Source organism: Hyperoodon ampullatus (assembly GCF_949752795.1).
Source record: "Hyperoodon ampullatus genome assembly, chromosome: 7".
NCBI classification, from domain to species: domain Eukaryota; kingdom Metazoa; phylum Chordata; class Mammalia; order Artiodactyla; family Ziphiidae; genus Hyperoodon; species Hyperoodon ampullatus.
Window position 1 is genome coordinate 19,816,789 of NC_136920.1, and position 16,707 is coordinate 19,833,495.

Consider the following 16,707-nt stretch of genomic DNA (forward strand, 5'->3'; position numbering starts at 1 on the left):
TCGTTAGTTTTTAGCTTGTAGAGAGTTGGTTCACAAACTGGCCCCCATACGTGGTGGGCAAGGAGAGACTGGCAAAAGAGTCAGACCACTCCAGATTGATAGGATGAAGTTTTAATAAGCAAGGGAAATTACTTATGAGGCTTGTCTTGGGCGTCCACAAGACAAGTAGATCTCTGCATCAGCCAGGCATCATCTTAAAAGTTTATATAGAGGCCTTAACTGGGTTCAGTCACATATCTGGTCCAGACCGTCTCAACAACATCTTGTTGTCTCAAGGCAGAGAGAGTGGGCAGAACATACATTGCAAGGACAGGGGAGGGGGTGAGGAGGAGCTTCCAGTTACCTGGGTCCAGCTCTCCAGTCAACCAGCAGTCACGTCTTCTCAATGATCTCCCCCAACATAGGGGTTTATAGTAAGAATAAGATAAGTACTACATTAAATTTTAAAACTTTAAGTACATACTTTTATCTAACACATATAATAATTAGTCCTATGTACTGCTATTACACTGGGGTACCTCTTCACATATCGAAAGTTTCCTGTTAGGAGACAATTCTCCATAGGTCACTTGCATTTCTGAAAATTTTATGAGCAAAAGTATTGGCTACCTTTGTCCTGGACTATCTTTTGAAGGATGCTTGTACAGTAAGTCCCCCACATACAAACAAGTTCCTTTCCGAGAATACGTTCATAAGTCCACTTTGTTTGTAAGTCCAACAGGGTTAACCTAGGTACCCAACTACACAATCTGCTATATAGTACTGTACTGTAATAGGCTTATAATATTTTCACACAAATAATACATAAAAAACAAACACAAAAAATAAAGAAAACATTTTAAATCTTACAGTACAATACATTGAAAAGCACAGTAGTACAATACAACAGCTGGTGTACAGGAGCTGGCATTAGGTGAACAGGCAAGAAGAGTTACTGACTGGAGGAGGGAGAGGAGGTGGGAGATGGTAGAGCTGAAAGATCATCAGCAATAAGAGACGGAGGGCAAACTGCAATTTCACTCATGCCTGACATTGATGGAATGTACGTTCGCATCTTTGAAAGTTTGCAACTTGAAGGTTCACATGTAGAGGACTTACTATATAGCAGTCAGCCTTGGAAGATAGCTCTAATGTCTCCTTATGGAGCAAGGGACAGATTTTCCTACAGACTTGGAACATAGAGATAGCACATAGAGCATGGGCCAAGCGGTCTTCTGCTCATTACAGAAAATTAGGGCTCTGTAAGCCAGTGTTAATCTCCTATAATACAACCTTCTTTTTATTGCCTTATGGGAACTAGGGTTTTGGGAGCTGGCACAAGTGCTGATACTCTGGATACTTTTATTATCATGAGTAATAAGTCTTTTATTTCTGACCCAGGGATCTCATGTGTTCTGTTAGCATATGTGAAACTGTGGCAGGCTACATTGTTAGCTTATAAATAGAATAAAATCTCAGACCCTTCATAGCTTTTAACTGAAGTATCCAAATTAATTATCTTGGACCTACCACCTAGATTAGCAATTTTAATACATGGTAACTCAAAGTTTTTTAAAATTTGAAGAGGATTTAAGCTTCAGAATATTCCAGACTAATATAGTAAAAAGCCATCAAAAATGTTAAAATGTCATCATATTTCCACCAGATTTAAAAAATAAAGTGGTTGAAACATTACAAATAAAGTTGAATTCTACTTTGTCCTTTCTCAGAACACTGCTTTTCTCTTCTTTCCTGGAGGCAATTACCATCTTGATTTTGGTGTGTGTCCTTACAGTCCATGATTTAATACTTTCACTATATATATGCAAAGATATGTAGTTCTAGTTTGTGTTTTTTAAAAAATTACATAATTTGTTTCATAGTGTATGATTTCTTAATGATCTTTTCTCACTCAACATTGTTTTTAGATCTAGTCTTGTTGATGCATATTGATCCCATTTATTAATTTTCTTCTGCTTCACTATATGAATATAACATATTTTATTCATCTAAACATTACTGATTAGGCATTTGGGTTGTTTCCAGTATTTTAATATTGTAAACAATGCTGTGATGAACATCTTTATGTCTTGGGACAATGAGGGTACCTTTCTCTTGGATGACTAATAGAATGTGGCAGAATTGACATGGTGCCAGTCTGGGCCTAAGAAAACAAAGCAAGCTCTACTTTTGCTTTTTGGAGGAAGCCAGCTACTATGTAAGAGATCCAACTACTCTGAGACTGCCATGCTGTGAGGAAGTCCAGTCTAGCTATGTGGAGAGGCCATGAGGAAAGAGAGATGTCCCTCTAGTCTCCCTGCTGTTCCAGCCATCCTAGCTGAAGTGCCAGACATATGAAGAAGTCACCTTTGACTTTCCATCCATGGCAAATGTCACAAGGAGTAGAGACAAGCTGTTTCCACTGGGGCCCTGCCAAAATCGCAGACTCAAAAGCAAAGAAATGATGACTAGTTTTGAGCCACTAAGTTTAGATAATGAAAATACCCATTTTTCTCGTGGGCATTCTTTTCTTGTATTAATTAGAAAGTATTCTTTATATACTATGGATACACGTTTCTAGTGTTTTTGTGAGGAAACTTGGCTCATCAAGGTATAAACTCAAATGCTTTTTTTTTTTCATCAACTGCTACCAACTGTACTATGTTGAAGCCTCGTTTTCCACTAGGACAGTATCTCAGCATCTGCATTACTTTTCAGCTGCATTCCATTATTAGAACAGACTCTTAGCATTTTCTAAAATTTATTCCTGAGTGTTTTAAGATCAAAGTCTCTTATTCGATTAAAAAATTCTCTAGGAACTTCCCTGGTGGCACAGTGGTTAAGAATCTGCCTGCCAATGCAGGGGACACGGGTTCGAGCTCTGGTCCTGGAAGATCCCACATGTCATGGAACAACTAAGCCTGTGTGCCACAACTACTGAGCCTGCACTCTAGGGTCCATGAACCACAACTACTGAGCCTGCGTGCTACAACTACAGAAGCCCACGTGCCTAGAGCCCGTGCTCCAGAACAAGAGAAGCCAACACAATGAGAAGCCCGTGCACCACAATGAAGAGTAGCCCCCGCTCGCCGCAACTAGAGAAAGAGCGTGCAGCAATGCAGCCAAAAAAAAAAAAAAAATCCTCTAGATCTCCCTCCTAAATAGGTGAGACTTGCAGGGGTAGGAGTTTGGAACAGTATGTGTGGGTGCGTATGGGACACATGTAATCTCAACACACATGGGATGTTGGACAGGCAGGAGTGATGTGAGGCAGATTCTGCCCTGCTTCATGCTCCTAAAGTGTTGAGGCTTAGTTCTTTCCTTGGTTGGCCTTAAATGGTGTTTGAGATTGATGTCTGTGGACTCCATAGGACAAGATAATGGTTTCCACAGATTCAGCTGATGATGGTCTCCTCTCAAGCAGCCTCTGAAGGCATTGTGGGTTCCTTTCATGATTGGCTATATCTTCCACTGATCCTCAATTGACAGCTTTACAGAATATTTTTTTGAACTGAGTGCCTGTTTGCTTTATGCTGTAACCATCACCAGCAAGACTGTAGCCCCAGATCTTAGGAAACTAGAATGCAGGTTTAGGATCTGGGAGTCCTGACCTTCCTTCTTTTGCCCTGTGGGCTCCCACCGTGCCTTCACTTCCAATTGTCTCTTCTCCTACTCCACTAGTGCAAGGAAGATCATCAAGTTCAGTGGCTAAGTAAACATCCTACCAGAAGCAAAATATCAACATGACCTTCTTGCAGCCATCATCAAACTTTACCAATCATTGTCTTGAGTGTTCCCTTGGTTTGGGGAAGAGGAAGCCCCTTCTTCCCTTCCCTTAGAGAGAGGGGAAAGAAGGAAAAATAGCTTCTATTTACAAACAAAAGACAACTTATAACTTCCTTTCATCCACATATAAATCAGAGGTTTAGGGGAAAGGTAGTGTCAGTTTTGTTGAAATTGCATCTCTCTGCAAGCTCTGAAGGGAGTGACAGCTGGAGGTTTCTGATCTTGAATGTGTGTTTCTTGGATCTGTTTTTCTCAGCCAAGTCTTGGTTTTCCTAACATCATCCTTTCATATAATTAACTCAACTTGATACACAGATTGATGAGTTTGGAGATATACATCCTTAAAACCACGATCACAATATATGCCATAAACATGTCCATCACCTCCAAAAGTTTCCTTCTGCCTTCTTTATTTGTAATAATAGTAATAAAGGCTGTGTCAATTTACATTCCCACTAACAGTGTACAAGACTTCGCTTTTCTCCATACTCCCCCAACACTTGTTATCTCTTGTCTTTCATAATAGCTATTCCAACAGGTGTGAGGTGTGCCTCATTGTGGTCTTGATTTGTATTTTCCTGATGATTAGTGGTACTGAGCACTTTTTCATATACCTGTTGGTCAGTTGTTTGTCATATCTATTCACTTCCTTTACCCATTTTTAAATCGTTTTCTTTGCTATTGAGTAGTATGAGTTCCTTATATATTTTGGTTATTAACCCTTTTTAGATATATTTTCTCCCGTTTAGTAGGTTATCTTTTTATTTTGTTGGCTGATTCCTTTGCTGTGAAGAAACTTTTTAGTTTGATGTAGTCCACTTATCTACTTCTGATTTTGTTGCATGTGCTTTTGGTGTCATATCTAAGAAATCATCATCAAAATTAATGTCAAAACATTTCCCCCTTTGTTTTCTTCTAGGAGTTTTATGATTTCAGGTCTTTAATGCTTAAGTCTTTAATCCATTTTGAGTTGACTTTTGTGTATGGTAAGATAGGGGTCCAATTTCTTTCTTTTCCATGTTGCTATTCAGTCTTCCAACACCATTTATTGCAAAGACTATCATTTCTCATTGTATATTCTTGGCTCTTTTGTTGTAAATTAATTGACCATATATGCATGGGTTTATTTCTGGGGTCTCTATTCTATTCCATTGATTTTTGTGTCTGTTCTTATGCCAATACCATACTGCTTTGATTACTATAGCTTTGTACTATAGTTTGAAATCAGGACATGCAATGCCTCCAGCTTTGTTCTTCTTTCTTAAGATTGCTTTGCCTATTTGGGTTCTTCTGTGGTTCCATACAAATTTTAGATGTTAATTCTATTCTGTGAAAAATGCCATTGGAAACTTGATAGGGATTGCATAGAATCTGTGGATCACTTTAGGTGGTATGGAGGTTTTAACAATAATAATTCTTCTGATCCTTGAGCATGGAATATCTTTCCACTTATTTGTGTCATCTTCAACTACTTTTATTAATGTCTTATTGTTTTCAGTGTACAGATCTTTCACCATTTTGGTTGAATTTATTCCTAAGTATTTTATTCTATTGATCATATTTCAAATGGGATTGTTTGCTCAATGTCTCTTTCTGATAGTTCATTGTTAGTGTATAAAAATGTGACTGATTTTTGTATATTGATATTCTATGCTGCAACTTCAGTGGATTCAGGACTGTCATAACAAAGTACCAACAACTGAGTGGCCCAGAACAATAGAAATTTATTATCTCACAGTTCTGTAGGCAGGAAGACAGATTAAGGTGCTGACAAGGCCATGCCCTCTCTGAAGGCACTAAGGAAGGACTTGTTTCCCCCCCACCAAAACAACATTTATTTTGAGATTTGAGAATAATGGGAAAATTAAGTAGTAATGGGAATTGGACCCTCATCGGGGTCTTCTGGGAAATCAGAAGCACCACCCTCTTCTGCAGCTCTGTGCTTCTTTAGTTTAGCAGTCAATTCTTTCGCTGGATTGAAGATGCCATTGGTCTGCTGGTCACAGACATAGCAGCGCAGGATGGTGCAGAAATGCTGCAGCGCACAGCTCTCGCAGAAATAATGCCTGCACTTGGTGACAACTGGGTTTTGGAAGGTCTGGTGACAGATGAAACACTTGAACGGTATTTCCTCCTCATTGCTTCCCACTTCATAGTTTTCATCCTCATGGACACCATAGCGACCCTCGTCAAGCTCACGTTCGATCTGCCAGCCATGTTTGTAATCTGAACGGTCGTGGAGGAATTTGCAGCTGTCTCCAAAGCCGCAAAAGCCAGTCTCCTTGTAGTCCTTACAAATGTCGGGCTGGTAATCCCAGCGCACGGTGGCACGCAGATGCTCGGGAGCCTGGATGGGGCCTTTCCTCACCATCTTGGAGGAAGCATTGCCCATAGATGTATCCTTGGGCTTCATGTACTTCTGATAATTATTGATTCCCCGATAGATCTTGTCATCTTCCTTGTGCCTCAGCTCCTCCTGGATCTTCTGGCTGCGCTCAAAGATGGCTTGTGCGTCACGCTCCTTCCCTGTGTCTAGCTCGTAGACAGCAGTCGCACCCATATCCTCTGGCCCCACGGGTTTCCCTGAGCGAGTGGACTTATAGACCGCGCCGAGACTCTCGGGCTCGTTCTCCTCCTCCTGGCTACTCTGGTCACCGTAAGTTGCCTTCTGTTTACCACCGCCAGGGGTCTTCTGTATCATCGGATTGTGGGTCTCCCGCTTCTTTTCCCGGCTAACCACAGCGCTGCCTTCGTCACTGCTGCTGCTGTCGTCTCCGGACTCTTGGTGGCAGATCGGGCGCTTTCTGAGACCTGTAGCCCCTTTTCGCCCAGGCTTTTTGAAAAGAAAGGTGCACATCTGGTCTGTCATCTTTCCTGGAAAAAGTTGCTCTACCGTTTTAAGAGTCTCGGGCTCCCAAACGGCTGTGGCCTGCTGGGTGGCGCGGGGCTTCTTCACGTCACTGCACGTAGTGCGCTCCGTCGCGAGTGGGTGCAAAATCGGTTGCGGAAAAAGGAGTGTCCATGGACACTGCGGGAGCACGAGTGGCTGTAGTTCTTTGACTTGTGGTAGCATAACTCCAGTGTTCACATGGCTTTATCCCTGTGTGTTTGTCTGTCTTTTCACATGGTGTTCTTTATATCAGGACAGCAGTCATATTGAATTAGGGACCCATCCTACTCCAGTTTGATCTCATCTTAACTAATTACATCAGCAATGATCCCATTTCCAAATCAGGTCGCATTCGGAAGTAATGGGAGCTAGGGCTTCAACATATAAATTTGCGCGGGGCGGGGTGGGCTCAATTCAACCCATAGCACATCTGTTAGAACACCTGTTACAACTTATTATAATTAGTTTATTTACATGTCTTTATTCCTTAACTCCTCTGCAGAATATAAATTCTTTCAGGGATTCCTCCTTAATCATTAAAAAAAAAAAAAAAAAAAATCCCAGTGCTTAGCACATTGCCTGATACAGAAGAAGGCAAAATACTAGTTGTATGGCTATTTTAAGTGGTAGACTCTGATAATCTAAGGTCTGGGATTTTTATTCTCCCTTTATTATAATGACATCTAATATTTACCCCAAACTCTAGTTATTTGGTTGCCCCAAATAAGGTATTACTTATTTTTTTGGCAGGTAGTTGATACAGCTTTAATTAAATCTAATGGGACAATGTGATAGATTAAACCAGGCATTTCTTCATGCCATTTGGTGATCTGACCAAGGAAATCAGTCTTTTAAAATTCCTTAAGGCACTTTCATTTCATTTAATGATCAAATTAGAGATTGATGTATTTAACCTCAATATCTTCTGTATTCTGTTACCTGCTTTAATTTGAATTTAGAAGTGATCGAACACAGGAGGTCATTAGATGCATGACTGCACATTCTGGTTTTGTGAATTCATGTTCAAGTCTGATGCTCGAAAATCAGTTCACTGTAAGCTTTGGATGTGAGACTGTAGTATGTATTTATCTTTCCCTTATGGTTACCCATCATCTGACCCATTTCTTCTTATGTTTGGGGAATCTCCCTGTTCCCATTCTGAATCTTGTTGAGACGTTGAGATGCCTCCTACTACAGAAGCTGAAAATGCCCAGTCCTTACTTTCCTAGCCTTTACTGCAATTTAGGACTCTTGAGGAACTCTCTGGCTGCAGTGCTACAGGAAGATCAGAAACTGCAGTAATAATGGTGGCAGTCAGTGCTTGGTAATACAATGCTGTGTTTGGTGGAAGAGCCAATGGTGTCTTCCCCAGACCAATGATGTGGCATGTTTTGTATGTTGCTTCTGGCTGCAGATCTTCAACAGGGCTGCTGTGTTGCAATGCACACCATACATGGCTGGCCTTGAACCTGGTTCTTCAATCATCCTGGTGAGTCTGAGACATATGCTACCCTTTGAATAAATTCCTGGCCCCTATCATTCCCAGTTAATGATAACGTCTTCAATTTTCAGCTAAAAACCTTGACAAGTACAAGGATATTCAGTATTTAACTGATGTACCTATAATTAAATATTAGATGTGTGGACCAAAATAAGTTGTTCAGTCTTATGTTTGTCATGAAGATTAGTCTTGTACATCAGCTTCTATGCTGGCTTTGATTGATACTTTTTTTGTTCATTTTCTAAGTCTCATTTATTTTTCAATAAATACTTTTTGAGTGCCTGAGTGTTAGTTCCTATGGCTACCCTAACAAATTACCACAAACTTGGTGGCTTAACGCAATATAAATATATTCTCTTATATTTCTGGAAGCCAGAAGTCCAGAATCAGTTTCACTGGGCTAAAGTCAAGGTGTTGGCAGGGCTGGTTCCTTCTGGAAGCTCTAGAGAATGTGTTCCCTCGTCTTTTCTAGCTTCTGAAAGCTGCCTGCATTCCTTGGCTTGTGAGCTCTTCCTTGCATTATTCCAACTTCTTGCTTTTGATGTCACATTGCCTTCTCATATTCTGTAGTCAAATCTCCCCTTGCCTTCCTCTTATAAGGACATTTGTGATTATATTTAGGCCCCACCCATATATCCAGGATAATCTTCCCATCTCAAGATCCTTAACTTAATCACATCTTTGGAGTTGCTTTTGCCATTTAAGGTAACATTCACAGCTTCCAGGGATTAGGACCTGGTTATCTTTGGGAGCTATTAGTCAGCCTAATACACTATGCTATGCACTACGCATTGAGAATACAAGGTGAAAAAGATAAATGTTTCTTCTGCCCTTATGAGGTTAGTGGGATACACACATTTAAGTAAAAATTACAGAAATAATTCTACAAGTTTGCTTATGATAAGTACTCAAAGGAGAAATACAAGATGGGATGGGAGAATATAATGGACTGACCTGGCAGAGACTAGGGAGGTTATGGAAAATTTTTCTAAAAAATAATATTAGCTAACACTATGTGCTAGCACTTTGCTCAGTGGGTTACATATATTCATTAATTTAATCTTCACCACTAATCTATGAGGCAGATACTTATACTATCTCAAGATTAATAAACTGAGACACAGATACTATAAATAGCCTGCTTAAGAGTCTGTGGCTACTAACTGGCAGGGGAAGAAACATTGAATGGTCCTTAAACGAAGTGGATTTCAGTTGTGTTGCCTGCCTACCCTTATTGTGTAAATTGTGTCCTGATTTTCTTTGGAGAAATTTCTGTTCCGTTATTGTACCCAAACACTCTGCCCTCCCCTAGTTAGGGGTGGGCACATGTCCCAACCTAGGGGTGACTCTCCAGCAAAACAAAACAAAACAAAAAGCTGAGGATGATCCCTTTTCCAGAATAGACTGCCCATCATTTCCTACCATCTTAATTGCTTAGGCTTCCTTGGCTTCTGTTATTTTCCAGCTGTGTCTTTAAAGTAATTATTATTTTTAAAATTAATTTATTTATTTGGTTGCACCAGGTCTTAGTTGTGGCATGCGGGCTCCTTAGTTGCGGCTCTTGGGCTCCTTAGTTGCAGCTCGCCAGCTCCTTAGTTGCAGCATGCAAACTCTTAGTTTTGGCATGCACTTGGGATCTAGTTCCCTGATCAGGGATCAAACCCAGGCCCCTTGCATTGGGAGCGTGGGGTCTTATCCACTGCACCACCAGGGGAGTCCCAAAGTAATTATTTTTTTAATAGTCTTTGATTGTGTGAGCTACCTCCTACCTTTCCAATAAATTCATTTCCTGCTTAAGTTTCTGCTGGTGTCTGTTGCTTACAACCAGAGCATTCTAAGAACAAGGAGGAATTAGGGAGGTGAAGATGAGAGGAGGCAAACAATTCCAAGGTTGAGGGTAGAGTGTGTACCTGAGGTGATAAGCTGCTTGTATTTCTAAAGCATTTTGAGAAAGCCATGTGGCTGGAGCTACTGTGGTAGAGAGTGGCATGAAGTGAAATTCAAAAGCTTTGCAGGGGCCAGATACACAAACACATGCCATGTGAGGATTTGGGGCTTTATCCTCAGAGTAATATTTTGTTATTGTCTTATTTCATTTTGTTTTTTTAAAGCAAGACATTTATAACTAATGTATTTTGGCAGCTGGACTCAGTGAGGTACAAGCAGAAAGCAAATTTATTCTTTCTTATCACTTTCTGTTAAACTTGCTCCATTAAGTCATTTTTTCCTAGATTCAGGATGAAATCTTGGCTAGGGTGCATGAGTTTTCTGATTCCTCTTAGAATGAATAAATGTCTGTCTCTTTTAGGTTATGAAATGTAAGGTTCAGTCTAGTATCAGAACTCCACATTTTCATCCAATTATAAAATTCTCTCATTACCTTAGCCAAGGCCTAAGGCAGGCTTCAAACCTGCTTTAAGGGAGGGGTGTGATCATCTGCTTCTCCACATAGCTTTTCTCTTTCCTCTCTTCCGCTGAATGTGCCACCTCTGGCTCCTCCAGGGTTGCAGGTAGAGGAGGGATGAGGTTATCCCTTTCCTGGGAGGTTTCTGTAATGTACCTGCAATTTCTTTGTTGCCCACAGTGCTTCTCTTGCTGGAGGTTAATGATCTCCCCTACCCCTCTACTTCCAAGCCCTGACCTCTGCCAGTTCACATTCAGCTTCTTTCTGCTGGGCTTACCTTCACCCCCAAGTGGTCCTTTTCCAGGAGACTCAGGGCTGGTGGAGACAGCAGGCAGCCTGCAGCAGGAGGCAGGTTCACTGTGTCACTCAACTCTAGGAGTGTAATCATTTTTCATACAGTCTCAACTACTCTCCACTCTGCCATTAGGCTGACCAAACTCTCGCTTTTAGACTTTTTCAGGCATGTTTCCCATAACTGTCTCTGTGTTATCCCAGATCCCAGGGGCCAGTGCCAAGCTCTCTAAATGCTTCTTCTGAGGCTCCCCCATGCTTGGAAATTGCCTGGGATTCACCAAAGTTTTCCTAATCACTCCTCAATTGGCCAATCAACCTCATCGGGCCTATTGCAAGCCTTGTTTTGGACCATCACCTTTGCAAACCTAGCCCCTTGTTCTACAGTGTGAGTGTAATTGACATCTATTATTCTTAGTTTGGAGGCTTCAGTCCAAACAGACAATAGGAAATGTGCCATTTTAATGTTCCCTTCAAAGTGATATATATGATCAGATATTTATTATTTGCATAATTTTAATGAATATAGTCTCCAGTCACATTACTTCCCCAGACCCCATATAAAACAAACAAAACACTGATCATTCTTATATTTAAAAATCAGAATATTTTCTAAATTGGACCAGATTTGAGTTCCTTTACCCTAGACAGTATTAAATTAGTCAAACAATTCCCTCCTCAGTATTCAGCAGGAAGTGAGGGGCCTTTTATCTTCTTTTGGTTTGAAAAAAACTCAACTAGCTGTCAAACACTTGAATGTGGACCAAACGTTTAAACATTCAGTGAAAATTTGGATGTGTTTCATACAGCACTCAGCAAAGTAGAAAGCCCTCTGACCACTTTCAAAATAATCCAAGCAAATAGCAATTAGGGATATATTCTACGTCTTTTTGCTCACAGCTCACCAGGACATAATGTGAGCTCCCATGCATATTGGGAGGGAAACGGAAGGCACTTAGGTTGTTCCGTACTTTGATATGTGACTGGCAGGGTTGCAAATAATGTGCCTGCAAAAGAAAGTTGCTTCCCTTCCTGACTTACTTCACTCTGTATGACAGACTCTAGGTCCATCCACCGTATGCTAACACATATATATGGAATCTAAGGGAAAAAAAAAAGGTCATGAAGAACCTAGGGGTAAGACGGGAATAAAGACACAGACCTACTAGAGAATGGACTTAAGGATATGGGGAGGGGGAAGGGTAAGCTGTGACAAAGTGAGAGAGTGGCATGGACATATATACAGTACCAAACGTAAAATAGATAGCTAGTGGGAAGCAGTCGCATAGCATCGGGAGATCAGCTCGGTGCTTTGTCACCACCTAGAGGGGTGGGATAGGGAGGGTGGGAGGGAGGGAGACACAAGAGGATAGAATAGAATAGGGGATTATGCTTTTCAAACAGCCTTCTCGTTGCCTTCTGTGATGTAAGTATTATTATTCCCAATTTACATGTGAGCAAACTGAGATTCAAGAAAGATCACTGTCTCTCACAGATATAGGAGACAAACTTGTGGCTACCAAAGGGGAGAGGGAACGAGAGACAAATTAGGGGTATAGGTTTAACAGAAACAGTGTGTAAAATAGATAAGCAACAAGGTTATACTGAATAGCACAGAGAATTATAGCCATTATCTTGTAATAACCTATAATGGAGTATAATCTGCAAAAATACTGAATTGCTATGCAGTACACCTGAAATTAACATAATATTGTAAATCAACTATACGTCACTTAAAAAAAGATCACTGTCTTGACCCACATTACCCAGTAATTAAGAGCTTGAACTCATTTGTTTTTGTCTCCAGATTTAAGACTTTTCCCACTATCCCCTACTAATGATGATAAGGTTTTATTTTTATTCTCCTTGATTACATGCTTTTAAGAAATGTGAGCATCAAAACAAACATTTGTTAGAGAAGTCTCAGAGGCTGCGGTCCTGTCAGCATTCAGCAGTATCCTTTGGGGTAATTTTTCCAGTTCAGATGCACCCTCACTTGAATCATTTATGCTATATTTTCTTTTTTTTTTAACATTGCAATAAAGCATTTATCAAGGAGTTATTAGAATTCTTCAAAGATTTTAGAATCCTTGGGAAACATTGCAAAACAAATATCCACAGGTTTGGAAATAGAAATTACAGTTAACCATTGTCAATGGAAAAAAACCCACTATTTTTATATGCACCACTTATTAATGAGGTATGCTTTATTTTCTAAGTAAGAAACTTTACATGATGGACAAGTTTCTTTTTTTAATTAGTATGGATGCTGAGGTAATAGTGTATGTTAAAATATGTTGGTTTTCTTTGGAAAACTCATGTATTGAAACATGGCTAGACTATTTATGTAATTGGCTTCGCTTTGAAAATGATAGTCTTTGCTCAAAGAAAATAAATATTTTTATTCATAGAATGTAGGCCATAGAGTAGAGGCAAGAGTATGGGCTTTGTTGTCAGACAGGCCTGAGTTCGAATACAGACTTCTCCTTACTGATGTCTTTGTGGTTTGAAGTAAATTGCTTCTCATCTCTTAGCCTCAGTTTCCTCATCTATAAAATGGGGGTAATGAGACTTGCATGATAATAAATCTAAAGCATATAGCACATAGAAATCCCTCAAAAATGTTAATTGATTTACATACCTCTTGCGGTAAAAATCTACTATCCATTAGGTAATATAATTACCTATTTTTATTATTATATGAGAGGGTGGGAAAGTACATTCACCTAGCTTGCAGAAAAGAAAAGCCTAGGTAGATGGGCTTTGGTAACGTTCATTCGTTTATTCGTTTACTAATTCAGTCACACAGAGTAATTTCTCTAAAACACAAAACTTATTACTGGCTCCTCTATCTAAGACTGGTCAAAGGCTCCCTAGCCTCAGTCAGTTTCCTTATCTGAAAAAGGACAAAATAATAGTATTTAAGAGAGCAGTTGGGCACATTAAATGTGAATCTTCATGTATATGAAGCACTTATTGTCTGGCATGAAGTAACTACTCAGAAAACTGTTGAGTGGTGTAGTTATTTATTATTTATTATTTTGGCCACGCCGTGCGGCACATAGGATCTTAGTTCCTTGACCAGGGATCTAACCTGCGCCCCATGCAGTGGAAGTGCAGAGTCCTAATCACTGGACTTCCAGGGAACTCTGGTACAGTTATTTTTTATTAAAAAAATAAAAACAACTATAAATATTTAAAAGTTATTTTTATTTTTTATCGTTACTGCAACCAAAGCGTTTTCATATACATTAGCCTCATTTGTGCTACACAATAATCCTATGTTATTTTTATTCTTCCTATTTTACAAATGAGAAGTAAACTGATTTGAACAGGTCACAAGGTTAGCAGGTCATCAGACTTCAAGTGGATGTTTTCCCTGCTACCATGGCTTCCTTTGTGATTCATGTACCTCTCAGGGACCCATCCCTGGGTCCCTGAAAATTCCATCTCTTGGGTAAATCTTTCTTTTTGAAAGACTCCTGCTGAAATGTCTACCAAAGTGGAGTTAGTTACCTGCTATACCTTATCACCTATGAACACGTCACAGCTTATTGTCAGAAGGGTTGGGTTGGGTTTTCAGGTGAGCTAGCTCATCCCTCACAGAGCAGAAGACAGTTAGTCAGTCCTGGTTGCAGTAGAGGAGATAAAAGAAGGTCCAGGAACTCTGGAATCCCACCCAGCAAAGGCAGGCTTGGGTGCAGTCTGCAGCAGGTGGGGAGGAGGGAGATTTCCCACTCTTACCTATAAAATCGAGAGAATAATGGTTGCTTTACAGGGCTGTTGTGAGGATAAATGAGGTAACAGTAATAGCTCACATTTATTAAACAAATACCATGTACATGTATTACCTCAGTCCTCCCAACAACAGTTTGAGTGAGCTCTAGTGTTATCCCATTTCTCAGAAAACTGAGGCAAAGAGAGGTTATTCTCCTAGCTGGTTCTCTGCCAGCTAGGTGAATAAGAGCCCAGCCTCTGTTTTCTGAGATAGCATATGGAAAACCCCTGACCAGAGGGGGATTAACTAGGAACTTGCCCTTTCAAGGCACTGAGTCTACTTTATATTCATAATTTTATAGCTTTTTTCTAAAAAAGGCCATCTGAAATCAGATAAGCTTCAAACGCAGGTCTGCCTGTGAGCCTAAGAGTAGTGGGTACTTAAAAGAAGTGAGCTGCCTTCTCGCCTAGATGGTGGAGTCTCAAAGCAGGAGAAAGATGATAAGGAGACAAAGTGTGACCTGGACCGCTGGCGAGGCATGGTTGGGAGTGGGAGATATTAACCCTCTTCTTTTGCGGACCCTCTTCCTAACACAAGTTGTTACTCCCATCAAAGGGCTCCGTGAAAGCATGAACTGAAGATTCTCTTCCAAGCAGTGCCTTGGGGCTGCCTGAAGGCTTCGCTGAGTTTTGCTGATTTTCTGGAGCTCAATTTATAGCCAGCCAGTGAGTGGAGCTAAAGCTTCACAAGAAGCTGCTAGTCCAGCAGACCTGCTTGGGAATTCCTGCCTGACCGTTTCCTCCATGTGTGTCCAGCTCCTTCCTCACCTCCCATAAACAGTCCCGCTGAGAAGCTTATCTCAGCCCAGTGGAGCGGAGGGTCACACTTCCAGATAGCCTCTTTGTGTCACATGCGGCCCACTCCTCCCCCACCTTGGTCTCCTTTCTCAGCCCTGGCCCCTGGCATTCTCAGGGCTAAATCCATGCAGTGTCTGCTGGGTTTTATTAAACTCCCTAGCCTGGAGAGAAATGGAGCTGAAAAGATCCTTTCTCTTGTTCTTGGAGTGAGCATACACAGGCATTTTAACTCCTTAAACTGAGCAGGTTGTTTAAACCAGTGGTTGCAAACGGCAGGAAACATCCAGAGTGGTGAGCTGGGTGAAGACAATAGAGACGGGTAGGGACTATGGCTTTCTCAGCAGCTACCCAGCCCCAGTCGTTGTAGCCTGGTGGAAATGCAGGTTGAGGGTTGTCTGATTCTCTGATAGTCTAGGAGTAAGTGTAGAGCTGGATTTTGGGTGAAATTTCCCAATTTTTTTTTTTTTTTTTTTTTTTTTTGCGGTACGCGGGCTTCTCACTGCTGTGGCCTCTCCCGTTGCGGAGCACAGGCTCCGGACGCGCAGGCTCAGCGGCCATGGCTCACGGGCCCAGCCGCTCCGCGGCATGTGGGATCTTCCCAGACCGGGGCACGAACCCGCGTCCCCTGCATCGGCAGGCGGACTCGCAACCACTGCGCCACCAGGGAAGCCCGAAATTTCCCAATTTTTAAAACACTTTCTGAGTCAAACAAAATGCTCTGTGGACTTGTTTAACGTATGGGCTGCCGGTGTAAGAACGCTGATTTCAGCCATGAGGAGAAGTCCTGGCTTTGGCTACTTTTTCTTCACTTCTTGCTGCTGCTCTGCCCTATTTGATTTCAGTGCAAGTGGTTGTCAGCCAGGAGACCTTGCTGGGCTGAGGAAGAAGCTGTGTGGATCTTTCTCGGTGAAACCTGAGCACAGCGTTTGATTGTTCTTTGATTCTGTCCATTCATTCATTCAGTCATTATTCAACAAATACTGACGGGGTATTTTAGACTCATACTCTACTGTAGGGGTACAGCAGTGAGCATGGCACTGCTTTCAAGGAACTCACAGTCTCAGAGGAGTGAGCAAAACCGGTACTCAATAATTCAGCATGGTCTGGGCTTTAATAGCTGCCTATGAGACACATAAGAACATGGACAACAGAATTCTAAGCTCTGCCTGAGGGAATGAGGAAAGAATCCTTGGAAGATGCAGGGAGGTGTGAAGGCGAAAGCAGGGCAGGACAGGGGCAATGGATCTGAAGCCTGACTGAACAGGTAGAGTAGGTATGGGG

General features: G+C 41.2%; 1 protein-coding gene across 1 annotated transcript; it reads right to left on the reverse strand.

Annotated features, from left to right (window-relative positions):
• Window positions 1–5,629: 5,629 nt before the first annotated feature.
• On the reverse strand, window positions 5,630–6,838 carry LOC307055533 (E3 ubiquitin-protein ligase RNF113A-like; the record flags this gene model as incomplete). Its single annotated transcript, XM_079707765.1, has 1 exon — window positions 5,630–6,838. One exon carries the CDS (start codon window positions 6,836–6,838, stop codon window positions 5,630–5,632), a length of 1,209 nt encoding a protein of 402 aa, XP_079563891.1.
• Window positions 6,839–16,707: the final 9,869 nt, after the last annotated feature.